The 26,387-nt window shown below is 40.4% G+C and overlaps 1 protein-coding gene across 2 annotated transcripts; it reads left to right on the forward strand.

The window, feature by feature from the left end:
- Positions 1 to 24,851, forward strand: DDX21 (DExD-box helicase 21). 2 transcript variants are annotated; one of them, XM_006105331.3, is made up of 15 exons: positions 1 to 158; positions 2,090 to 2,632; positions 4,312 to 4,387; positions 5,052 to 5,230; positions 7,381 to 7,498; positions 8,187 to 8,372; positions 9,805 to 9,950; positions 10,628 to 10,777; positions 11,578 to 11,739; positions 13,986 to 14,105; positions 15,136 to 15,209; positions 17,078 to 17,237; positions 18,238 to 18,372; positions 20,981 to 21,025; positions 22,111 to 24,851. In XM_006105331.3, exons 1-15 carry the CDS (start codon positions 72 to 74, stop codon positions 22,375 to 22,377), a joined length of 2,448 nt encoding a protein of 815 aa, XP_006105393.1. In that variant the 5' UTR covers positions 1 to 71; the 3' UTR covers positions 22,378 to 24,851. The 2 variants fall into 2 exon arrangements, with proteins under 2 accessions (XP_006105393.1, XP_023602156.1); XM_023746388.1 differs by having other exon boundaries at positions 22,071 to 22,202.
- The last annotated feature ends 1,536 nt before the right edge of the window (positions 24,852 to 26,387 follow it).

Consider the following 26,387-nt stretch of genomic DNA (forward strand, 5'->3'; position numbering starts at 1 on the left):
CCGGGTAAGACTGTCTCTTCCTCTCCACGCGGTGGACGAGCTCGGCAGGCCTGCACCGCTCGTGCTGAACGATGCCGGGGAAACTCCTTAGTGACGCAGACTTGGAATCAGACGCGGCCATGGGAAAAGTGGAGACACCGAGGAAACAAAATGAGAAGGTGCCACCGAGGGCGGAGGGGCTGGGGCTCGGCAGGACGCGTGGCCGGGGTGCGGGAGGGGAGGGTGCGCCGGCTGGGAGCGCTGGGAGCGCGGCGCGGACCCGGCTGGTCGGGAGACCCGCGTGGGTGTCGGCCAAGGGGCGCCTGGGAGTAGCGTTTCCCGTGGGCGGTGGGCCCGCGGCGGGAGTCCTGGCCGAGGCCGGGACAGGTCGGGACTGCGGGGAGGGCCAGGTGTCCCACGTGGTCCCGGAACCTGGGTGCCCCGCACCCGGGGCGCTGAGTTGGGCGGTTAGGCCCCCAGGTTTTGGCTCAAGCTCAGACCTGACTCCCGGCCGGTGCGTGCGCGGAGGGAACTGTAAGTCAAGTCAAGGTGGGGACGGAGGCTTTAGACGAGCGAGGATTTCACCCACCTGCGCACGTGGGCGGCGTCAGCGGAGACGCTTTCATCCTAGTAACTCGGGGAGGCATCGTTTCCGGTAAGCAGCCCTTCGGCACTGTAGTTCTGCAGATCAGTTCCTCTTAATGTGAGCGACCAGATCGCCCGCTGGAATGCAAAACCCTGTTGTGGTGCTAACTGTGCACCGTATTTTTGAGAGTGGCCGGCAGAGTGCAGTTCTCCAGTTCCCTTGACAGCGGCCTGCCTCCTTGATGGTATTTAGATAGTGATTGAATTGTGGCCGGGTCTGTTCTGAGATGAGGTCAGTGGGAACAAAGCTTGTCCCAGAACTTGTATACGACTTAGGAGGTCTTTTCTTGCTGTTTCCGGGTCTTTTGGATGGGGCGCTTTTACAACAGCAGTATTCTGGCCTTGTAGGAAGCCGAGGGGGCACAGACGCGCCTTCCCAGGTGGGGAGGACACTCACTGCTGTACTTTCCCTGCCTCCGTGACCGTGTTCAGTTGTGGGATCTCAGATTAGGAGGGACACGACCGAACTCCGTTATATTCCGAAGGAGACCACGGGGATGGGAAATCCACTCTGATTTGGTAGAACCAAGAGATGAAAGCTCTGAAGTCGTGGAGAGGGGGCGGGGAACAGGCTGTTTTCCTGATGTCTGAGGGACGGTCATGTTGGAGGGATTACCCTCATCCAAGATTTGAAAGCCGAGGCCACACCTGAAGTTCTAGGGAGGCAGATTTCAGCTCTGTACTTCTGGGATTGCTGGGGCTGTGTCAGAGAGGTTTTAACAGGCTCCAACAGCAGCCAGTAATACTGGGTAATGAAGGTTTCAGTAATGGGAAGCGTTGGAGAGGGTCAGACGTTTCAGGTAGGAGCCATAGTCTGATTTGGTTTTGAGGCTTCACTCATTCCAGCCCCTTGTAACTTGTGCTTCACCCCCACATCTTCTTTAAATTAGGTTCATCTTTTTTACACATGGGGTGATAGATTGTGAGTTTTTATAGCTTTTTGGTTCGTGAAGTGTCTGTAAATTCATTTGCACTTGTGAGGTAGGCAAGGCAGATGTTAAGAATCCTTGTTTTACCTGTACATGCATTCTAGGAAAGAAGAGTCTCTATTCCATCCATGCACATATATGGCCTTATTACTTTTATCAGAATTAAACTCCTTTACTTGGTCACTTGCTATAGTGTATTTAGCTTAGAGCCCGTGGGAGCATCCCATGAGCCACCCGAAATACTTCGTGAAAATTTGATTTTACAACTTTTGGACTAACATGAATTGAGTAGTTACTAAGAGGCATTCTCTTCCAAGCTAATGACGTTATTGCTATAGACTTATCTTCATATAGCTAATAGTACTAGGAAGCATAGTTTGATTTTTGCCTTACTGCAAGGTGGAAGTACAAATGTTGAAAAATGCCCTCAAATTGTGTTCTTCATAATTGTATAATCTAGAAGTAGTCCTGAATTGATGTATCAGATGCTTTGTGCAGTGTTTGCATTTTCTTTATTGATTTTTATTTTTTTTTAGAAAAGTAAAAAAGAGAAGCCAAAATCTAATAAGACTGAAGAGGCAGCAGAAGAAAAGGAAGAAGCCATTTCCCCCAAAGCTAGAAAAGTTAAAAAGAAAGCAGAGCCTTCTGAGGTCGACATGAATTCTCCTAAATCCAAAAAGGCAAAAAAGAACGAGGAGCCATCTCAAGATGAAGTTAAACCCAAAAAGGCAAAAAAGAACGAGGAGCCATCTCAAGATGAAGTTAAATCCAAAAAGGCAAAAAAGAACGAGGAGCCATCTCAAGATGATGTGATTTCTCCTAAAATCAAAAGTGTAAAAAAAACAAAGGAGTCTGTGGAAAAGAAAGTTTCCTCTAAAACCAAAAAAGTAAAAAAAAGTGAGGAGCCTTCTGAAGAAGAAGTGGATGCTCCTAAACCCAAGAAGATAAAGAAAGAAAAGGAAATGAATGGAGAAATTGGGGAGAAAAGCCCCAAACTAAAGAATGGATTCTCTCATTCTGGACTTGACTCTAACTCCAATGAAGCTGCCAGTGAAGAAAGTAACAGTGAGTTGGAGCAGGTAAGGTTGAGATATGTATGATTTCAGATAAATAAGTAGGTAATCACTACATACTTAACAATGGGAGGAAATTTGATTTGTTAGCGCTTCATGGGGTCTGTTGAGCCTAGAGTCAGAATGCCTCCTTGCAAGTAAGCAGATCTGTTTAATTTGGGGGACAATCTCTCCAGACGCCGGCAGCTTATTTGTAAGTCAGAAATCAACAGGAGGGATGTAGTCATGTGAATAGGCCCTCCTTTTCTTAGGGGTTTCACTAAACCAAGATTAAGTAGGATTGTAAGTCTCTGTTTAGGCTGTTAACTAACTTGAGTTGAACAGGATGATTAAATAAATCTGCTTGGAAGCGAATTCTGACAGCTTTCAGAATCTCAGGAAAGTCCTAATTTAATAAACAATTTTGTGTTTGTAGGTCATGATCAACATTTAAGAATTTTTTTGATTATTAAAAATAATATGTGATCTAGAGAATTAAGGAAATATAGAAATTTATTTTTAAAAGTTTCCTTAGAATTTCTGCATTCAGTAATTCAGTGAATATTAAGCACTTTTCAGGTACAGAAGTAACCTGTTGATTTTGGTATTTCCTTGCTGTACTTTATATATGGAATTATCTTTTTAATCAGATTAGGATTGTACTGTATGCATTATTGTATCCAGACTTTTCCACTTTTATATAAGCATTTCCCCCACTTGTTAAATATTTAATTTATTTTAATTATTTATTAAGTAAAAATATTAAATATTCTTAATGGTTATATAATCCATTACTTAAATTTTTAGAAATTCACATAATTATTGGGCATTTTATTTGCCCAATTTGTTGGGCATTCATATTTTTACTATCAATGCCACTGTTTGTTCCTTATTTTCTTTTTTTTAAATATATTTTATCGATTTTTTACAGAGAGGGAGGGAGAGAGATAGAGAGTTAGAAACATCGATGAGAGAGAGACACCGATCAGCTGCCCCCTGCACACCCCCCACTGGGGATATGCCCGCAACCAAGGTACATGCCCTTGACCGGAATCGAACCCGGGACCCTTCAGTCCACAGGCCGACGCTCTATCCACTGAGCCAAACCGGTTTCGGCTGGTCCTTATTTTCTGTGGATGTGTGAGAGATGTTGCTGTGGAAAAGGGCTAAGACCTGTGCAACCGCATAGTTGTTTGGAATGGCTATGGAATAGTCCTTAGTTGAGACTGATCCTGCCTTCACTAGCCGTACATAGTATATGTATGGTATATATTTGCTACAGATTTTTCTTCTAGGGTTTTACAGATTATTTCCTTTATTTTTTTTACTTTTTATTTTTTAAATATATTTTTATTGATTTTTTACAGAGAGAAAGGGATAGAGATAGAGAGTCAGAAACATCGATCAGCTGCCTCCTGCACACCCCCTACTGGGGATGTGCCCGCAACCAAGGTACATGCCCTTGACCAGAATCGAACCTGGGACCCTTCAGTCCGCAGGCTGACGCTCTATCCACTGAGCCAAACCGGTTAGGGCGATTATTTCCTTTTTAGACCTTCATTTACCCATAAGGTTTTTGTGTCTTTTGGGTTGATTGAGAAAGGTATGTTAGAATAGGTTCTTTGGTTTCTTTCTCAGAAGGCTTCTCTGTATTAACCTGCATGGGTAAAGTTACTGATTTCTTTCTGTGGCCCTTTACTTGATAGGAAATATCTGTGGAACAAAAAGAAGGCGCTTTCTCTAATTTCCCCATATCTGAAGAAACTATTAAACTTCTCAAAGGTAATATTCTTAGAATATTGTATAAATGAGAACATATTATTTGGAAGCACTCCACCGTATTTGTTGAGAGGAACTAGGATGTGTTCTTATATGCAGCCATATAATGAAGAAGATCTATATATACAGCGTAGGACTACACTAGTGATGGCCTTTGTTGACTCTTAAACAGGTGGTTAACATTTATTCAGAAGTGTAATGACTGATAGTGCCGCTGCAATTAAACAGTGATACCATGTTAATATTTTCCTTTTTTTATCCTCTCCCACTTCTTGAGGTATCTCTAGGTTAATGATACCAGCCTGGCTTAGAATTCATCTTAGCGGTGTGCCTGTGAATGAGCCAGGTGGTCACAGATGCTCAGCTGGGTGTTTTCTGAACCAGGTGTTGCACAGTCTGGACTTGGACTGCAAAGCATCTGATTCTCACCTTATACTGACCTGTGGATGACATTTCATGACAAGCAACTTAAACTCTTAAAATAATAAATATTTACTGTAATTCGGTGCTTTAAAATATATTGATATTTTTCAGTCAAATAGCTTCTTCACCACTAGAATATATCTGAACCTGAATTTGTAGATGTTGAGAAGGTAGAATTCCTCCTCCCGTATGGCTGATACTTGAAGAGCTGCAATGTCAGATAACACGGTTAATCTGCTTACAGCCCGTGGGGTGACCTTCCTGTTTCCTATACAAGCGAAGACATTTCACCACGTGTATAGTGGGAAAGACTTAATTGCACAGGCACGGACAGGAACTGGGAAGACTTTCTCCTTTGCCATCCCTCTGATTGAGAAGCTGCTGGCGGAACTGCATGACCGGAAGAGAGGCCGTGCCCCTCAGGTGACTCAGACCCCAGGGGCTCCAAATTCGCACAGCAAACATCTCTTGGGCATTGTTTACAACCCTCCTGTTTTGTATAGGGTTCTCCTTAGAGCCTTTTTTGGGTATTTACTGTATATGTATCTGCAGATAAACCTGGATAATTCTTTTAAAGTGTTGGCCACAGCCCTGGGCAGGCAGCTCAGTTGATTGGAGCATCATCCCAATACGCCAAGGTTGCAGGTTAGCTCTCTGGTCAGGTCACATACAAGAAGCAACCAATGAAGGCATATATAAGTGAAGCACCCCCTCCCCCTTCTCTGTCTCCTTCCCCAACTCTCCCTCTCTCCCTCCCCCCTAGCCCTTCCTCTCTCTAAAATCAATTAAAAAATTTTTTTATAGTGTTGGCCACAAATCCTATATATTTAAATATTGTAATCCATCCCATGGTTGTGACCACCTGTATTATTTATTAATGTTCACAATGTTTCTTTCAAACTATTAGATTGTCCCTAGGGCTCACGGGTTTGGTCAAGTGTCTATCATTTTTACTTGAAGTGGAGAAAGCATTTATTTATTTATTTTTAAAGACACAGACATTTTTATTTATTGATTGATTTTAGGGAGAGCTATGTATATATAGACAGAAACATCGATTTGTTGTTCCACTTATTTATGCATTCATTGTTTGATTCTTATCTGTGCCCTGACTGGGATTGAACCCACAACCTGGGCATATGGGATGATGCTCTAAGCAACTGACCTACCTGGCCAGGGCGAGAAACCCGTTTTTAGTAGCGATGCTTGAGTGGAAGGAGAGACACGCAGAGAGGTGAAGAGGCCAACCTCCCTACTTCACTAAAATGCCTGTGTTGTCACACTGGCTGGAGGTTCTTGTACCTGAATTTCTGGCCCCACCTCACTTGTTTACTGGCCTTTTGTGACCATGCTTCCGTCTCATTAATTTATTTGTTTACTGCTGTTAACAAATACAGCAGTAAATGGATTATTCTGGCACCTAGAATACCATCTGGCACATAGTGGATATTCAGTAATATCTGTTGGATGAATGTATTGGGTTGTTGCTCTTAAATCCTATTTGTGTCAGGTTGTTACCTTACTGGAGGATCTGTAGTGGTTTCATGTTGTGTGTCCTGCTGGATCAAAGACTGCTCCAGGGTTCAAAATCCCTCATCATGTTGGTCCTGCCTTAGGTTCAGGTCACAGGTTTTGGAGCCAGGCTCTTTTATTTATTTTTTATTTTTTTGTTAATACTTGCCCGAGGATATTTATTCATTGATTTTGCAGTGGTTCTCAACCTTCAGCCCTTTAAATACAGTTCCTCATGTTGTGACCCAACCATAAAATTATTTTCGTTGCTACTTCATAACTGTAATGTTGCTACTGTTATGAATCATAATGTAAATATCTGATATGCAGAGTGGTCTTAGGCGACCCCTGTGAAAGGGTCGTTCGACCACCAAAGGGGTCGCGACCCACAGGTTGAGAACCGCTGTTTTAGGGAGAGTGGAAGATAGAGGGGAAAGATAGAAACATTGATGTGAGAGAAGCACATCGATTGATTGCCTCCTGCACGAGCCCTGACAAGGGCCCAGGCCAGGGAGGAGCCTGCAACCACGGTACATGCCCTTGACCAGAATCAAACCTGGGACCCTTTGGTCCTCAGGCCGACGCTCTGTCCACTGAACTAAACCAGCTAGGGCTGGAGCCTGACTCTTAAATCCAGGCTCAGCCTCCTCTTAGCCTTTGGTTTTAGAAATCTCTTGTGTATCATTGTAAATATTATAGGTGAATACCTTGTGAGAATTGAATGAGAATATTGCATATTAAGCATTTAGTAGAGCCTGAGGCACAGTAAAAGCACAAATATTAGCTAATGTTATTAGCGGTGTTGTTCCTTTCCTGGCGTGCTATTCTTTAAGTACTAGCAGCTCCATGAACATCGCCCCAGTTGCTCAGCCTGCTCCGTGCAGCCTTCCTGGAACACCATACCTTTGGGCAACTACTTTTCTTCTGATTGGGGAGATCACAGCTGTTTCTTCTGAGTAGGCTTGTTGGAAACCATATTATCCTTCCACACACACAGCACATTACAAAGCACATGTTTTGAAAATACTTGTTACGAATTAAATTTAGTTTTTTCTTTTCAGGTACTGGTTCTTACACCCACAAGGGAATTGGCAAATCAAGTAAGCAGAGACTTCAGCGACATCACAAAAAAGTTGTCAGTGGCTTGTTTTTATGGTGGAACTCCCTATGGAGGTCAAAGTAAGTAAATTCAAAAGTGAGGAAAGGAAAATGCCATTCACTGTTGGATGCCCCGGTTAGATCCAGCCTCGACATCCGGCTTTACCTGGTCTAATCATCTGGTGGTTTTCTTTGTTATTATTGTTTAAAGTTGGTCAGTAACACGGTCCTGCCTAATGATGTGTCAGATCCTGTGTATCCTCCTCAGGACTTTTGTGTTACCTGTTTATCTAAAGGCTTGTAAAGGCATCTTACTGAACCCCAAGGACAGAGTCCAGTTGGGCCCTTGGAAGTAGAAACTCGGAATTGAAGGTTACTCCCCCCTCCCCTTTTTTTATAATAGGTTTTTATTGATTTTTTTTTTTCTTTAGAGAGAGAGGAAGGGAGAGGGATAGAGAGAGAGAAACATGGATGAGAGAGAAACATCATCGATTGACTGCCTCTTGCACACCCCCCCCACAGGGGTTGGAGCCCGCAACCTGGGCATGTACCCTGACTGTGAATGGAACCCACCACCCTTCAGTCTAAGGGCCGACGCTCTAAGCACTGAGCAACTGGCTAGGGCATGTCTTGGTATCTTTATCTTCAATCCTTAGCATATTACTTTGTAGTTGGTAAAAATTTTAGAGTAAAAATATTTGTGATTGGTACCCCAGCCTAATAAAAGGACTTAAAAACCAAGCATATCTTATCGTTATGTTCTCTATAGTTGAACGTATGCGGAATGGGATTGACATCCTGGTTGGGACACCAGGTCGAATCAAAGACCACCTGCAGAATGGCAAGCTAGAGCTCACCAAGCTTAAGCATGTTGTCCTGGATGAAGTGGACCAGATGCTGGATATGGGGTTTGCTGACCAAGTGGAAGAGATTTTAAGTGTGGCATACAAGAAAGGTAAACTCCAAGGAATTGATAAAAGGGATAAGAAGAGTGGTGATTAAGTAGTTTTCTAAGAGTTAAATGAAGCTTTAGGAAATTGGGAAGTGACTTACTTTATTCAGGAAAACTTGAATTAAAAATAGTTCATGATTTATCAGAAATGGGGGAAATTTGAGAAAGTAAGGAGAATTTCCTACCTACCAGTTCGGTGTACTTGACTTTTGGTACATTTCTTCCTGACTTTGTGCTATTGTATATAAGTGTGTGTGCATTAATGTAACCCTACTGTGCATACACAAATTGGGCATAGTAGTCCCTGAAGTGGTTGTGCCATGATTTAATTCCATCTATGTGTTTAATTTTTAGATAATATAAATTCTGCTTACAAACATTTTTGTGTGCAGATAGCTTCCTTTTATACCACAGTGTTTGGAATTAGTTTTTTAGGATAGATTTCCACAAGTGAAATTACTGAGTTGAATGGTATGAATGTTCATGCTCCTCAATAGTTATCATCAAGTTGCTCTCAAAAAGGGTTCTATGAGCTTACACTGCCATTTGAACTATATGAAAGTGCAATGAATTGGTGTCTTGTGTTTTTTTTTTAATCTTTATTGTTGAAAGTATTACATACGTCCCCCCACCCCCCCAATTGACCTAGTTCTCCCCCACATCCCACCCCAGGATGTTTTTCACTTGGTAGGATTTGTTATATTGGACAGATTTTCCTTGTGGTTCATAAAGGCCAATGGTCAGAAAGAAAATAAGTTTCAAGTGCTTTTGCTATTTCAAGGATTCTTTTTTTTTTTTTTAAATATATTTTATTGATTTTTTACAGAGAGGAAGGGAGAGAGATAGAAAGCCAGAAACATCGATGAGAGAGAAACATCGATCAGCCGCCTCCTGCACATCTCCTACTGGGGATGTGCCCGCAACCCAGGTACATGCCCTTGACCGGAAACGAACCTGAGACCTTTCAGTCCGCAGGCCGACGCTCTATCCACTGAGCCAAACCGGTTTTGGCTATTTCAAGGATTCTTTTTAAAAAAATATATTTTTACTGATTTCAGAGAGGAAGGGAGAGGGAGAGAGCGATAGAAACATAAATGATGAGAGAGAATCATTGATTGGCTGTCTCCTGCACACCCCCTACTGGGGATTGAGCCCGCAACCTGGGCATGTGCCCTTGACCAGAATCAAACCTGGGACCCTTCAGTCCACAGGCCGACACTCTGTCCACTGAGCCAAACCAGCTAGGGCTATTTTAAGGATGCTTTACATAAATTATTTAGGCAGTATTTATTTGCCTGTTGGTAACCTGTGTCTTAATGCCTGGCTTGGCCTAGTGGTTGCTGTAGAGTGTTAATGGAGCCTAGAAGAATTGGGTTAGGTGGAATACTATGTAGGCTTGTTTGGGTTATTCATACTAACTTTTTTACCCCCAAAGATTCAGAAGACAATCCCCAGACACTGCTTTTTTCTGCAACTTGCCCTCATTGGGTATATAATGTTGCTAAGAAATACATGAAGCCTACATATGAACAGGTGGACCTGATTGGTAAAAGGACTCAGAAAGCAGCAATAACTGTGGAGGTAAATGATTCATTTAGTTGCTGGAATTAGTAATAAATTGTATATCATTTTTTCCTGTCTGATTTTGATAGTTTTAAGATGGGCAAATACAAAGTCTTTTTCTAGATAAACACAAATCCATGTGAAAAGCCAAGTAAAGACATATATGGTATCTGTATTTTCTGAGTTCATTTTCTGGTAGTTTGATTTCATAATTTTTTTGGAACCTAAATCTGTCTGAATGATCTAAACAGAAATTACCCCTAGGCTTTAAACACTAGAGGGCAGAGGAGAGATCTAGTGCTTTGTGTTGAAGCTGTTTTCATCTTAGAGTCAGGTACCTACCTGAATTCATTTCACCCAAGGAGTAGACATGTAACTGACTACTGATTGCATTTTTAAGTGGATGAAAGAACAAGACACAGAAACGTTTTTCTTGTTATTTGGTTTCCTGTAGGAATCTAAATGGTATTTCTTTTCCTACATTTTCATGGTTTACGTCAGAAAGTAAAGAAGTCAGATGCTCTTTGGAGAAATGGAAGGAGCCCTCTGCTTTCATGGTTTAGTTTTTTCTCTAAACAGTGGTATAGTCTGCTCTAGGTGGGCTTAACTACTGCTTCTAGCACCTTAGTGGTGAACAGGTGATTTCAGGTTCCAGGTATGTTTATGAAATTGACCTTTTCCCCCTCTCTTTTAAGCATCTGGCTATCAAGTGCCACTGGACTCAAAGAGCAGCAGTTATTGGGGATGTGATCCGAGTGTACAGTGGATTTCGCGGGCGCACTATCATCTTCTGTGAAACCAAGAAAGAAGCCCAGGAGTTGTCTCAGAATACGTCCATGAAGCAGGTTGGTCCTTCCTCTCCCTTTCCTTTAGGGAGGAAGCATCTTTTATTTTTCATATTTTTACTAGAGGCCCGATGCACGAAATTTGTGCAAGGGGCTCGGCCCTTGCAGTCCCGGCTGCCTTGGCTGGTCCTCATAGCCCCGGCTTCATCTGGAAGGTCATCCGGACGGTTGTCCAGAAGGTCATCCGGACGGTCGTTCGGCTGTTCGGTCTAGTTAGCATATTAGCTCTTTATTACATAGGATTGATTTCAGAGAGGACGGGAAAGGGAGAGAGAGATAGAAACATGAGTGATGAGAGAGAATCATTGATTGGCTGCCTCCTGCACAACCCATACTGGGGATTGAGGCCAAAACCTGGGCATATGCCCTGACCAGGAATCTAACCATGACCTCCTGGTTCATAGGTTGATGCTCAACCACTGAGCCATACCGACTGGGCAGACAAATCATCTTTTAATTAATAGAGTATACATGTTAGAGCTCACCTAACCTGTCAGTCTCATCTCAGAGATGAGGAAAAAGTGGCTTAAACCCAAAGTTACACCAGCTAATAGATTTGATCACTCTTATCTGGTGTTCTGTATCTTTTAAATATAGGTGGGTGAATTTGATTTAATGACCAAAGATTGGAAATAGTTTTAAAGCTTGTCCATGTAAGGCACATGTTTTCTTTCCACTTCGTATTATTTTCAGTAGAAGTAGCACCAAAATATGAATCTCTTTGACAGACCTCATTGGTGATGTAAAAAGTACCCGTATTGTTGGATCTGGATTCTTACGCTAGCTTATTTCTTTGGCAGGATGCCCAGTCATTACACGGAGACATCCCACAGAAGCAAAGGGAAATCACCCTGAAAGGTTTTAGAAATGGTGATTTTGGAGTTATGGTTGCAACCAACGTTGCTGCACGTGGATTAGACATCCCTGAGGTTGATCTGGTTATACAATGTTCTCCACCAAAGGTGTTTTATATTTTTGTTTTGTTGTTTCTTTTGGGTACTAAAAATGGAAGTTGTATCGTTTACTTTCATTTGATTAATAAAAGCCATGTCTTGAATGCTAGGGGTGATTTTAAAATTTATTGTGAGGCTCTCCCCTGAGAACTGACAGTTGAGTGCAAGTGTGATCACTGGCCAGAGGTAGGAAACATAATTTCTGGTTAGAGGGTCAGCCCTGGAAGGCTACGTGGAGATGGTGCAATTTTGAACTGGACTTTTGAACATGGGTAGGATTTAGATGGGTTGGAGGTAGGATGGATAAATTCATGAGCTAGAAGATAGAGAAGGGAGAAGAAGCTTGTAGTTAGCAGTTTCCATGGTTAAAATACTGGGGTTTTTTTTGGAGATTAGAACCTATAAGGGAGGACCCTGAAGCACAATTTACATGGTGTGGACAGTACTTAAAATTAATAAAAGACGGTCTGAAGGAGCCTGTTACTATCATATCACTTCACCTCCCCTCAAACTGGCAAATCCCTCCGGATTAAAGGATGGAAAAAATACCTGATTACTGTGATCACAAGTGATTAATTCTTTTTTTTAAAAAAATATTTCTTTATTGATTTCAGAGAGGAAGGGAGAAGGAGATAGAAACATCAATGATAAGAGAGAATCATTGATTGGCTGCCTCCTGCATGTCCCCTACTGGGGATCGAACCCGCAACCCAGGCATATGCCCTTGGCCGGAATCGAACCTGGGACCCTTCAGTCCGCACAGGCTGATGCTCTATCCATTGAGCCAAGCCGGCTAGGGCACTAGTGATCAATTCTTATGAAGGAAGTCCTGTAAGTGTGTGGCATAGATATTGTTTAAATGAGCCTGCAGACCTGTGCTGTCCAATATGATAGCCACAGCCAGTGGGGTTGTGGAATACACTTGAAATGCACCTAGTCTGATGTGTGCTATAAGTGTGAAACACAAGTTGGAATGTTTCTTATTTTAAACTTTTTATTAATATGCACTGGATTTTGAAGACATGAGAAAAGAATGCAAAATATCTCATTTTGATAACTTGTTTTAAATAGGTAGCATATTGAAGTGATAAAACTTTTGGGTATATCGGGTTAAAATAATATTAAAATTAATTTAACCTTTTAATTTTTACTTTTTAGTGTGGTTACTAGAAAATTACAGATTGAAATCACATACGGTTCTGTCGGACAGCACTGTTTAGATGGTGCTTTGTGCAGACTTGTCCATGGGACAAGGACCATTGTTCTAGAGGTTTTGAAAAATTGTCACAGTACTTTCATATTTTAAAAATTGATTTTAGATGGAGAGAGGAAGGGGGAGAAGAAACATCGACTGGCTGTTCTACCTATTCATGTTCATTGGTTGCTTCATTTTTTAATATATATTTTCTCAGAATGCTTCATGAATGTGTGTATATATATACATACATACACATACACACAGGATAGATTAGGGGGTTGTAGGAGTCCTTCTGTAAGGAAATTGGTACACATACACACATATATGTTTTTTAATCTTTAGAGAGAGAAACATTGATCAGCTGCCTCCTGCATGCTTTCTACCGGGGATCCAGCCCATAACCCAGGCATGTGCCCCAACAGAATTGAACCAGCAACTTCTTGATTCATGGTTCGAATTTCAATAACAGCCACACAGGCTGGGCTATTGGTTGCTTCTTGTATGTTCCCTGACTGGGGATTGCACCTACAACTTTGGCATGTTTGGGGTTCTGCTTAACCAATTGAGCTACCTGGCCAGGGCTTTAACTTTTTTTTTTTTAAATTGGCTTTATTGGGATGACATTAGTTAGTAAAATTTCATAGGTTTCAGGGGTACAGTTCTATAATACATCATCTGTATATTGTATGTTCACCACCCAAGTCAAGCCTCCTTCCGTCACCAATTATCCCCTTTCCTCCTTCCTGCCCTCCCCCCTTTCCCTCTGGTACTATTGTCTATGAGGTTTTGTCTTTTTTTTTCTTAATCCCTTCACCCTTTTCACCCAGTCCCCCTCCACCCTCCCCTGTGACAGCTGTCAGTCTGTTCTCTGTATCTAAGAGTCTGTTTCTGTTTTGTTTGTTAGCGAATTTTGATAATACTTTAATATGAATTGAAATGCTAAGGAACCCCTTCCCTCATAACCCCGGCATATTTACCTCCACTCTTGCCTCTGTGTAGACCGCTCAGGTCCTTGTCTCTTTTTTTGTTGTGTCACTCATGTATTTTACTTCAATAGGATGTGGAATCCTACATTCATCGTTCTGGGCGGACAGGTAGAGCTGGAAGGACTGGGATTTGCATCTGCTTTTATCAGCACAAGGAAGAATATCAGTTAGCGCAAGTGGAGCAAAAAGCGGTAAAACTATTTTCTTAGCCTTCTTCAACAAATGTGGAGTTGTAAAGTCGGCCTTTGGTTTCTTTACCCAGTTTTTATTCACTTGAAATTAGTTGAATTTCCAGTGTGTGGCCACGACTCAGAGTTTGTTAGATACATATTTTATACATTGTCCTACAATATAAGGCCCATTTTGAAATAACTTGGCATTTGAAAGCAGTGGTTTTGTTTTCATATTTAATAATTATAATGGGTGTTTTATGTTAGAAAGGCAGCTTTCAGACAATGAGAACACATCAGAAATATTTAAGGCTAGATTAGGGGGTTGTAGGAGTGCTCCTGTACGGAAATTGGTACTTCCTCCTCCAGGGTGGACTGCTCTTGGTGACTCGCTTACAAAGAAAATGGTAGGGGTGGTGGGGCAGGGGGCAATTACAGTACCGAAAGCAGGCAAACGCTGCCTGGCAGTTGATCATGGTTGACAGATAAGCATGTACCCTGATACAGTGTGATGAGGCAGCTTTCTCCTCTGGTCTTCTTTCCCAAAAACCCATGACCCCCGTCTAAGCATGTGAAAAATATCAGATAGCTGAATTGAGGGACAGTCTGCAAATACCTGGTCAGTAATCCTTAAAACTGTCCAGGTCATGAACAACAAGGAAACATAAACTGCCACAGATCAGAGGAGACTAAGAAGACATGACGATTCGATGTAATGTGGTTTCCTGGATTGGATATTGGAACAGGGAAAGAATATGAATAGAAAAACTAGTGAAATTCTAATGAACTCTGGAGTTAATAGTAAAGCAGCAGTTGGGTTTCTTAGTTGGGATAAATGTACCACAGTAATAACAGTAAGAAAACTTGGTGCATGATATATAGAAACTCTTTGTAAATATAAAACCATTCTCAAAAAGTTTTTCTTATAAATATGTAATATGTTTGGTAAATATAAAAGATTAGAGGACAGAAAAGATTAGAGGATTACCAATCTCAAAGGAAATAGTTAATGGCCATGTTGTGTATTAAACTATAGTTCATTTTCTTGTAGGGAATTAAATTTAAACGAATAGGTGTTCCTTCTGCAACAGAGATAATAAAAGCTTCCAGCAAAGATGCCATCAGGTATGTTCCCTACCACTGCTCTGGGGATTGAGCTCGAAACTCAGGCGTGTGACCTGACCGGGAATTGAACCAGCAACCTCTCAGTACACAGGACAATGCTCAGCCAACGGAGCCACACCTGCCAGGGCACTTGACATGCTTTTTTAAAAAATAGGAGGCCCTGGCTGGTGTGGCTCAGTTGGTTAGAGTATCATCCCATATACTGAAAGGTCACAGGTTCAATCACTGGTCAGGGTGCATACAGGAGGCAACTGATTGATGTTTCTCTCTTCCTCTCACTCTAAAATCAATAAAATACATAAGCTGTGGCCAGTGTGGCTCAGTTGGTGGATTGTCATCTCCTATACCAAGTGGTGTGGTGGGTTCAATTTCTGGTCAGGGCTTGAGCAGGAGGCAGATGATCGATGTTTCTCTCTCTCTCTTCCTCTCCCTGAAATCAATTTTTAAAACTCTCTCTCTCTCTCTCTCTCTCTTCCTCTCCCTGAAATCAATTAAAAAAAAATAAACAAGAGGAGTTCATGATAAAAAGAAATACTAGATATTAGCACATTAATAGCTGGGGAAAGTTCTGCAAATGAAAAGAATTTAACTCAGCATTTTTCAAACGTATTTTTAGCATGTCTTTCTTTAAACATTCTGCAAACAGGGTTTCTTATGACACCAGTTAAGGAAATTTGGGGTGAGATGTCAAGAAGGAGAAAAGAGACCAAGATGGTGATGGTGGGGTATGAGAGATGGTTTTGAGCGGGACAGGCCTGCCAAAAGAGGCTGCCTCACGTAGCCTATTCGTCCTGTGGATAATCTCTTTCAAATTTGAGATGTGACATTTATTATCACCAACATAAATGTATAGTCTCATAAAGGCATGTATCATTTTTAACTTGATTTGAGAGTCTTTTTTTTTCTCTTTTATTTCAGAATGGAAATAGTTGAAGTATTTCCTGATTCTAAAAGTAACACATGCTTTATTGATGCACATTTTAAAATTGTTAAGTTTTTGTTTTTGTTTTTTTAAATATATTTTATTGATTTTTTACAGAGAGGAAGGGAGAGAGAGATAGAGAGCCAGAAACATCGATGAGAGAGAAACATCGATCAGCTGCCTCCTGCACATCTCCCACTGGGGATGTGCCCGCAACCCAGGTACATGCCCTTAGCCGGAACCGAACCCGGGACCCTTCAGTCCGCAGGCCGACGCTCCATCCACTGAGCCAAACCGGTTTCGGCATGTTAAGTTTTTTTTTTTATAACACTGTGATGAACATCTTAATATCTTACTATTTTCTTAGGATAAGACATTTTGTTTTTGTGGTTAGAACTAGATAAAATCAAAGGAATGAATTTATTACTACAGAAATGTGATGATTACATGCTTTGCATCAAAATTATGTGTTAGACCTCGTTAGAAAGTTACTAATTTAGCCCAGCTGGTGTTGCACAGTGGTTGAGCGTTGGCCCGTGAACCAGGGGGGTCACAGTTTGATTCCTGGTCAGAGCACATGCATGAGTTGCAGGCTCGATCCCCAGTACGAGGCTTGCAGAAGGCAGCCGATTGATGTTCTCTCATCGATGTTTTTATTTCTATCCCTCTCTCTAAAATCAATTATATATATTTGCTAATGGGCATAGGGATTCTTTTTAGGGTGATGAAATATTATGGAATTTTAGATAGGTTTTTTATATATATAAAGAAAGTTACTTGAGATGTTGTCTTGAAAATGAAATCTGTCAGGCAGGTACAGGGTGGAGGGTGTCAATGGGGGAAAAAGGGAGACATTTGTAATACTTTTGACAACAAAGATACATTAAGAAAATGAAATCTGTCCACTTCCATCCTTCTAACGAATATATTCTCACTCACACTATAGGTTTTTGGATTCTGTTCCTCCCACTGCTATTAGTCACTTTAAGCAGTCAGCCGAGAAACTGATAGAGGAGAAGGGAGCCGTGGAAGCCCTGGCGGCAGCTCTGGCCCATATTTCAGGTGCCACATCTGTAGACCAGCGCTCCTTGATCAACTCGGAGGCGGTAAGGTCCCTGTCAGATACCTGATGCTTTATGATTGGGAGTTTGAGCAGGATTTGAAAGTGTTCCCTTTAAACTTCCCAATTGTTTCATTGCTTCTTGGCCTTTTGGCTAAGATCCAGTGTAAACTTCCCAGTTGTTTCAACTTTTTATTTATTTTATTTTTCAATTACAGTTAACATTCAATTTATTTTGTATTAGTTTCAGATGTACAGCATAGCAGTTAGTCACATACTTCACAGAGTATTCCCCTAGTAAGTAATTCAAATACCCATTTGGCATCATACATAGTTATTACAATGTTGTTGACAACCCTAGATGTTTTAACTTTTGCTTGAAGGCAGATGTATATAAACAAATCCATCGAGACATAAAGCAGATTAGTGGTTGCCAGTGTCCCTGAAAAGGGAGGAAATGGCCGTGACTGCTAATGGGCATAGGGATTCTTTTTAGGGTGATGAAATGTTCTGGAATTTTAGATAGGTTGATGTTTGCAAATTTTGTGGACTTACTAAAAACCCCTGAATGGTACACTTTAAAATGGTGAATTTTGTGGTTATGTGAATTATATCTCAAAACTTAAAATTCCTAAAATACACACATACATAAATGTGCATAATACATTTGTCCAGCATACCTAGAAACTTTAGAAGGTGTATGCTTTTCGGTTTCTTTTTTTAAATTTTGAGGTACCTATATGTTCACAGGTTGTTGTAAGAGATAATACAGTGAGATCCCTGTACACTTTGCCCAGTTTCTCCCAGTGTCAACAGTTTGCAAAACTATAATGCCACAATGGGGTTATTGACTTCGGCACAATCCACCAATCCTATTCAGGGTTCCTCAGTTTTACTTGTACTCATTTGTATGGTTGGTGGGGGGTGGAAGGCAGCATATCCTTTTAGGGAGAACTTTTCCAGAAACATTTTAGAAACATGAGGGCAGGTATTTATCAGTTAGGTTTGCTTTTAAGACTTTAATTTTGTTCCCCTTTCCTCCATAGGGCTTTGTGACCATGATCTTGAAGTGCTCAATTGAAATGCCAAACATTAGTTATGCTTGGAAAGAACTTAAAGAGCAACTGGGTGAGGATATTGATTCCAAAGTGAAGGGAATGGTCTTTCTCAAGGGAAAGGAGGTAAGGAAGGCTGGGAGCTCTGTTGTGACCTTGCTTTGGTGCAGTGGCTTTACGCGGCAATAAAGCACTGTGTGGGGTTTCTCCCTGTTCTCGGGGAGGCTGCATATGTTCACTCTCTAGTTTTCTCTGGGCGGTGCCATCCATGACCCTCAGCTCCACTTAGTCACGGACACCTACCCCATCTGTGTATCTATCCTGAACCGCCTGCCTCCAGTGCTGGACTTGAAGATCCAGCTGCTTCCCTGACATCTCCACTAAGATGGAGTTTATTATTAAGCAACTTAAAACAAATATTACAAATTCTTTAATTCACACTCAAAATTTAAAATCTTGCCTTCCAAAAGTGGTGTTCTTTCTTCTGAGTCCTGCTCTCAGTTAATGACATAGATCATCAGCACAGTAATTCTCAAACATTTTGGTCTCATGACCCCTTTACATTCTTAATAAATGTTGGGGACACCGAAAAGCTTTTGTTCATATGGGTTATATCTAGTGCTATTTTCCATATTAAGTTAAAACTGGGACTCTAAAACAAGAATATCATGTTCAGAGCAACATCATCACATGTCATGTGGGGTCTGGGAAACTCCACTGCACCCTTGGGAAAGAATGAGAGTGAAAAGGGCAGATAACATTTCAGTATTCTTAGGAAAATCATTTTGACTTTGTGGAACCCCCTAAAGATCTCAGGTTTCCAGGGGTACATGACTATAGTTGGCCTGGTGAACCAAATGAGGTTTATTTTCAACTCATTTCATGTCCGACCACATTCATTATCTCTAACTCCACATAATGTGTGGGATGAAGTCCCAACTTTCCCATGGAGGATAAGATCCTCTATGAGCTGGCTCCCGCCCCCCTTACCACCTTCATCTCTGCCTCCTCACCACCAGCACCCTCCTCTACTCCAGCAGTGCCAAGCACGCCTTGTTTTTTCTCATCCTACATGCATGCTGAACCCACTGTTTATAATATTTCTTTCTTCATGGTGTCCTTTGTGACTTGGCTTAGCTCTAAGTCTCCCTGTGAAGCTTTCCCTGGCCATAAGCAGAGTTGGGGGCATCTGTATCTGTCCTGCAGAGTTCTTAGGGCATACCTTTATTCAGGTAAATTTTACTTGCTGTGCTTGCTGGCTGAGAGCCTCAAGAACAGTATAATCTACTCAAGGGCAAAGGCTGTTTTCTAGTTCTGTCTATACCCAGTGAGAGCCTGTCATTGAATACTTAGTAAACATGTAAATGAACATTCCCACAAATGGCAAAATCCATCAGTACCTGATGCTACCTGTGATTATACCTGGGTAAATTGTTGGGTAGAAGGGCTGTTCCTCATAAAATGTTGCAATCACAACCAGTCAGTGGGGAGGGGTGCCTGTGTCAGTTGCAGGGGTAGTTTGAATATAGTATAAAAAATGGGTACCAAGAAACAGGACTTAATTGGAGATAATGTCTGCTTATTATCAAATAAAGTGTCCTGAATTTAACTTTTTAGAAAACTTCATAGGAGGCTGAATTATAAAAAACTAGATTAATCATAGGTCATTTATTTTTCTGCTTTAGTTCGGCCATCTTGAATAGTTGACACTCTTTCTGATGAAAGGCAGTGTTTTAGACCGTAAGTTTTGGAGCCATACTGAGCAGAGTTTTCAAACCTACTCTACTTACCAGCTGTGGGGCCCTAGGCCAGTCAGTTAGCCTATCCAGTCTTCTGTTTCCTCAGCCATAAATGTAGCTAATAGTTACTTGAGGATGAGCACAGTGGGATAGCCAAGAATGACCTCTACTCAGTTCTAAATAGTTTTTGAGTGATATATATATATATATCTCCTTAGCTTTTTGCTATTGTGCTTTGGGAGGTACAGTGTGTTGGTCTTGGTCTAAAGTTTACCTTAAATTAATACTTTTTTTTGACTCGATAATGACAAATTTATTACTTTCCATGGCTTCATTTCTGTGGACACTTAAAAGAAAAAAGTCTAGTACACTCCAAACTATCTATGCATTTAATTTTTTTTCAAGCATTTAAAATATCTTGCTTAGGTACATAATATTTATCCCTTCCAGAGTTCTCCTGTCCATTATTATCTTAGTAAATAACAAAGAAGAAATATGAAAAGCTATAAAGAGATAATAAAAATAAAGGACACAAGAAGCATTTCAGAACATTATTGATGGCAAAAAAGAGGCCATTTATAAACAGTATTTGCTGGTTATACAATTTTTAAATATCTTAATGCGAAATGTGATATTCCTTTTTTTAAAATACCTTCTTTTTTAAAAAAACAATACCTAGCCGAAACCGGTTTGGCTCAGTGGATAGAGCGTTGGCCTGCGGACTGAAAGGTCCCAGGTTCGATTCCGGTCAAGGGCATGTACCTGGGTTGCGGGCACATCCCCAGTAGGGGGCGTGCAGGAGGCAGCTGATCGATGTTTTTCTCTCATCGATGTTTCTAACTCTCTATCTCTCTCCCTTCCTCTCTGTAAAAAAATCAATAAAATATATTTAAAAAAAAAAAACAAACAATACCTGGTCATTCGGTGTATTACTTAATGTGCATTTTATAATTCGGGTCAAAGGCTGGATTAACTGCTTTTGTTTTGATTTCTAGGGTGTTTGCTTTGATGTCCGTACTGAAGCAGTCACAGGAATACAGGTATTCTTTTTCTTGATTTTGAAGTTAACATATCTAAATTGTAGAATGCTTGTTATTGAAAATACAGAATAATAGAAAGGAAACAATAGCTCTAGGCCCTTCACTAAAAGGCAATTAAGAATTTTAGGATTTTTCTCTCCTAACATTTTATTCTGATATATTTTCTTGGTCAGCCTGCTTGTTTTTTTTTCCTACAGAGTATATCCAGACTCCCCTATATATGTTACATGAGGTTTACATAAACTTTTTTAATTGCTATATCTTTCTTTATTCACTCCTGCTGTGAGAAACATGTTTGTACAAGGTATATTTATGTTTTACTGCCTGAGAGCTTTGGATACCTATAGTAATTGAATTGAATAAATGATACTGTGATGATGCTATACTATGAGGCTACTTCTCTCTCTTTTTTAAAAATATATTTTTATTGATTTCAGAAAGGAGAGAGGGAGAAAGATAGAGACATCAATGATGAGAGAGAATCGTTGATCAGCTGCCTCCTGGGGATCAGCCCGCAACCTGGGCATGTGCCTTGACGGGGCATCGAACCATTACCTCCCGGTTCTTTGGTTGCTGCTCAACCACTGAGCCTTGCTGGCCAGGCTATGAGGGTACTTTTTATTTTTTATTTTTATTTATTTATTTATTTATTTTTAAATATTTTTTATTGATTTTTTACAGAGAGGAAGGGAGAGGGATAGAGAGTTAGAAACATCGATGAGAGAGAAACATCGATCAGCTGCCTCCTGCACGCCCCCTACTGGGGATGTGCCCGCAACCAAGGTACATGCCCTTGGCCGGAATCGAACCCCGGACCCTTCAGTCCGCAGGCCGACGCTCTATCCACTGAGCCAAACCGGTTTCGGCGCAAGGGTACTTTTTATAGTGAAAGTTATTTTTCCACCCTTCAGTGACTCTGGCTTTTGGGCCATGAAGGTTAGTATTTTTGACCAGTGACCTTTTACGCACTTAGGTTATCAGTCTAGTTTTTCTCTTTGAGAAAGGGCAAAAATGTCTTTCTCGTGTCTTTTTAAACCAAATTCAGTAAAAATAAAAGAGGAAAAAACAAAAGCATCTCTCAACAGGAAAAATGGCATGATTCCCGGCGCTGGCAACTCTCTGTGGCCACGGAGCAACCGGAGCTGGAAGGACCGCGGGAAGGATTCCGAAGCTTCAGGGGACAGCGGGAAGGCAATCGAGGCTTTAGGGGACAGCGGGACGGAAGCAGAAACTTCAGGGGACAGCGGGACGGAAATAGAAACTTCAGGGGACAGCGATCAGGCGGTGGCAACAGAAATAACAGATTCCAGAACAAAGGCCAGAAACGGAGTTTCAGTAAAGCGTTTGATTAGTAATTGAAGTAGACGATTTATATGGCAAAACAGAACTATGTTTGGCAACATGGAACTGAACTTTTTTTTCCCATGCAAAGTTAAAAGCACATTGTGTTTCCTTCCTGACCACTTGCCCTGGCCCATCTCTTCCAGAGAGATAAGCTTCATGTAAATCACTTCATCTGATTGTCATTTATAACTTTATTGCTACTTCTGTATCAGGTTTTCCTTTTGAAAAGGTATATGAATTCATTGCATTTTTATTCTAATGCATTTTTTATATAAGATAAAGTCAAGGATGTATCTGCCTATACTTTTAAGTTGACCAGTCTTTATACTTTAGAGCAGTGGTTCTCAACCTTCCTAATGCCGCGACCCTTTAATACAGTTCCTCATGTTGTGGTGACCCCCAATTTCATTGTTACAAATTGAACATAATTAAAGCATAGTGATTAATCACAAAAACAATATGTGATTATATATGTGTTTTCCGGTGGTCTTAGGCGACCCCTGTGAAAGGGTCATTCGACCCCCAAAGGGGTCGCGACCCACAGGTTGAGAACCACTGCTTTAAAGTATCTCTGAATAGTGTTCTTCCCTAAGTACCTATGCAGAATGCAACAGTCTCTGAGAAGCGCTTTCTTCTGTAATTGGCATTCTTCAGCCACTTCCTAATGATTCCTCCTGTGATCCTATAACACGTCTTCTGAGAATTAACACAGCGATGTTTTGAAGCAAGATTTCAAACTGAGCTTGGATGTAATAGTGTTTATGCCAGCCTATGCTATAGATTTGGAGGATAGTGATACATATGATAGGAGACAGTATGTAGATTAGCCATCATTTTGTGCACTTTGATACATTTTTAGCTTCTCAATATAGAGTGATTTGTGCTTCAGTGAATTCTTCATAGATTTTATACATCTATATATCTCTATATATAACAAAATGTTTTTAATAGAGAGCAAGTGTCTCTAAGGAATTCTAAATGTATGAGATGGCTCCATAACTTTCTTCATAAGTAAGGAGGTTGGATATACGGGGCTTGATGACAATGTATTACACTTCCTATTTACCAAGAAGGAGTTAAGGGAATAGGGGGCAGAGATTTGCATTGCTGAAAAATCAAAACAAAGCCACTGAAAATAGTTTTCATATGCAAGAAGGAAATATCTGTTAAGAGTAAAGAGAAGAGTAAGTGAAGATAAAGTATCTTTAATTGGTAGAACCTTAATGGGTCATTAATGTTTCTGGCAGTTAATGTCTAATGGGCAAACTGGAATTTTTAGGTAGAATGATCTGGTTTAGTTTCTCAAAAAAGCCTATTCCTATAGCCACAGTATAGGAATCTTTATTAAACTGCTACTCCATTGGGAGGTTTTAAATACAAGCTATGTGATTATTTTAAGTTGTTGCTTTGAGGGAATTGGAGAACTTGACATAGCCTCTGGCCAGATAGTTAACTGAGTTCTCAAATATTACTTCTCTGAGAAACCTTCTGCATGGTCCAGGAGCTTAAGAATGGCATTGTCTTCTCGCCTTAATTCCTAGAAAATCTGTACTGGGAATCTCAGGGAATAAACTATGATGGGAGAAGTTAAACTACATGGCCTATCTTGTTTTCATTTAATTATTTTGAATAACTGAACTCTTTCTAAGACCTGGTTTTTCTCACTTAGTAGTGTCTTTGTATCTAACTGCCTTTTACTTGATCACTTTGCAATAAGGGGCTCAGATAGCCAACTCACCCCTGATTCTCCAGGCTATGTCCTTTTTCTATTTGGGCTTCAGTTCCCTCTTTGAATCCTGACCGGATGTTTCTCAGTTCTCAGAAATTCTCTTGGCTTTTATTTCTTGATCCACTTGTCAGTGTTACCACTTTTCCTCCTGTTCCTTGTGGCTACCTGTCAAGCCACAGGAATTTAGGGGAAGGTGTTTGGTGACAGAACTCACGTGCCTTGTGGATTATAATTAATAAGAAATAAAACATTTCATAGTTTAGATAGAAACGGGTACTTTATCAAGCAGATTAGAAGGACATAGTACTTGTCCTTTATTAAAACCTTGATGTGGATTAGCCTAAAGAAAAATAGTCAGACCTAAATCAAGAATAAGGGGGAAATTATTGGATATTTCACTTTACACAACTTAATTTTAAGGAAAGCATGGCTATGGCTGTTTCAGTAAATGAAACTAAAGTCTCTTCTGGATCCTAGAATCCAAACTATATTTATAAATGTATAATTCAGCTACTGTCGGTTGAAATGGGCTTTTGCGCTAGCCTGGGGAATGTTACCACTTTTTACTATTTTCTACAGAGAAAATATTTTCCAATTTATGAACTCAATGAACTTTTAAAAGCCAGCCCATTTTTACATTGGTGTTATCTATGCAGTGGTTTCTTTACAATTGTACATAAAATGTTTTTACTATAAAATTGCGTTAATGTATAAAATATTGCTTTATGCCATAATAAAGGTATTAGTACTTTTTTAATGTTTTTGGTGACTTTTTTCCTGAAATTGAAAATAGCTTGAAATTTTTATTTTAAAAATAAATGGTGCATATAAAAGTTCAAACATAGAAGAAGAAAAAACCTAACAGTCACCTCATATCTAACATTTTTGTGAGCATCTCTTCCAGGAATTCATGTACAAAATTGGAACCATTTTCATTCAGTTTTGTGAGTTGCTCTCCCTGCCTCAACATGTAGTGCACACTTCAGAAAGTATAGATCTATGATATTTTGAGACTACATAGTATCTCACTGTATATTTAGATGGCCATGTTGGTTATTTGTAAGTTTTCCCTATTGTAAACAACCCTAAAATGAGTGCCCTCGTGTAAATCTTTGCCTACTTGCCTGATTGTCAATTTAGGACAAATTTTCTAAAAGAATTTCAGGGTCAAAGTGAACGTGTATTAAGCTCTGGTGCAAGTTGCCCGTCCAAGTAGTACCAGTTTACAGTTCCACCCTACAACGAATGAGAACCTGTTTCCCCACACCAAGGGGGCCCTGGATTTTGGCTTCCTTTTGTCAGTTTGCTAGGTACAAAATGATACCATTTTTATTTTAATCTTTTAATTGAGTGAGGGGTAATATATCCTACTTATTGACAATTAGCATTAAAAAATTACCCTATATATTTGTCTTTTTTTCTACTGGGGTCTGCCTCTTGTTGATAAGTTCTTTGTTTATTAGTAGTGATTGTATGTAGCAAATACTCTTAAAAATTTTTTTGTCTTTTTTTTTTTTTAATATATTTTATTGATTTTTTACAGAGAGGAAGGGAGAGGGATAGAGAGTTAGAAACATCCACGAGAGAGAAGCATTGATCAGCTGCCTCCTGCACACCTCCTACTGGGGATGTGCCTGCAACCAAGATACATGCCCTTGACCAGCATCGAACCTGGGACCTTTCAGTCCGCAGGCCGACGCTCTATCCACTGAGCCAAACCGGTTAGGGCCCAATGTTAATATTTTATATAATCAGTACAATGATCAAAACCAGGATATTAAGATGAAGGGTGTCATTCTATAGGTACTGCTTTGCATTTTGCTTTTTTTCCTTAACAGAATACCCTGGAATCACTCCACATGGATTCATAGAAACCTTATTCTATGCATCATACTCCATTGTGTGGGTATAACATAGTTTATTCAAACTTTTTCTTATTTCTTATGTAAGAGCACATAGGTTTCCTATAGTTTGCAGTTATAAACAATGCTGCAGTGAGGAATCTTGTCTGTGTTTCATACTGTTGGAGGTGTATCTTCAGGGTAGATTCCTAGAAGTGGGATGGCTTGGTTGAAAGGTAAGTGCATATGTAGTATTTTTATTTATTGACAAATTCCCCTATAGGAGGGGATTTTTTTCCTTGCAATTTAGTTTTTGAAGAAGCCAAGCCATTTGTTTTTCATTGTTACTGTTGATTTTTTATAAATTTATAGATGTTGTGTGTGTGTGTGTGTGTTTGTGTGTGTTTTAATTTAAATTTTTTATTGATGAAGTTACATGTCTCCTTTT

This window comes from Myotis lucifugus, unplaced genomic scaffold (assembly GCF_000147115.1).
Source record: "Myotis lucifugus unplaced genomic scaffold, Myoluc2.0 scaffold_671, whole genome shotgun sequence".
NCBI lineage: Eukaryota > Metazoa > Chordata > Mammalia > Chiroptera > Vespertilionidae > Myotis > Myotis lucifugus.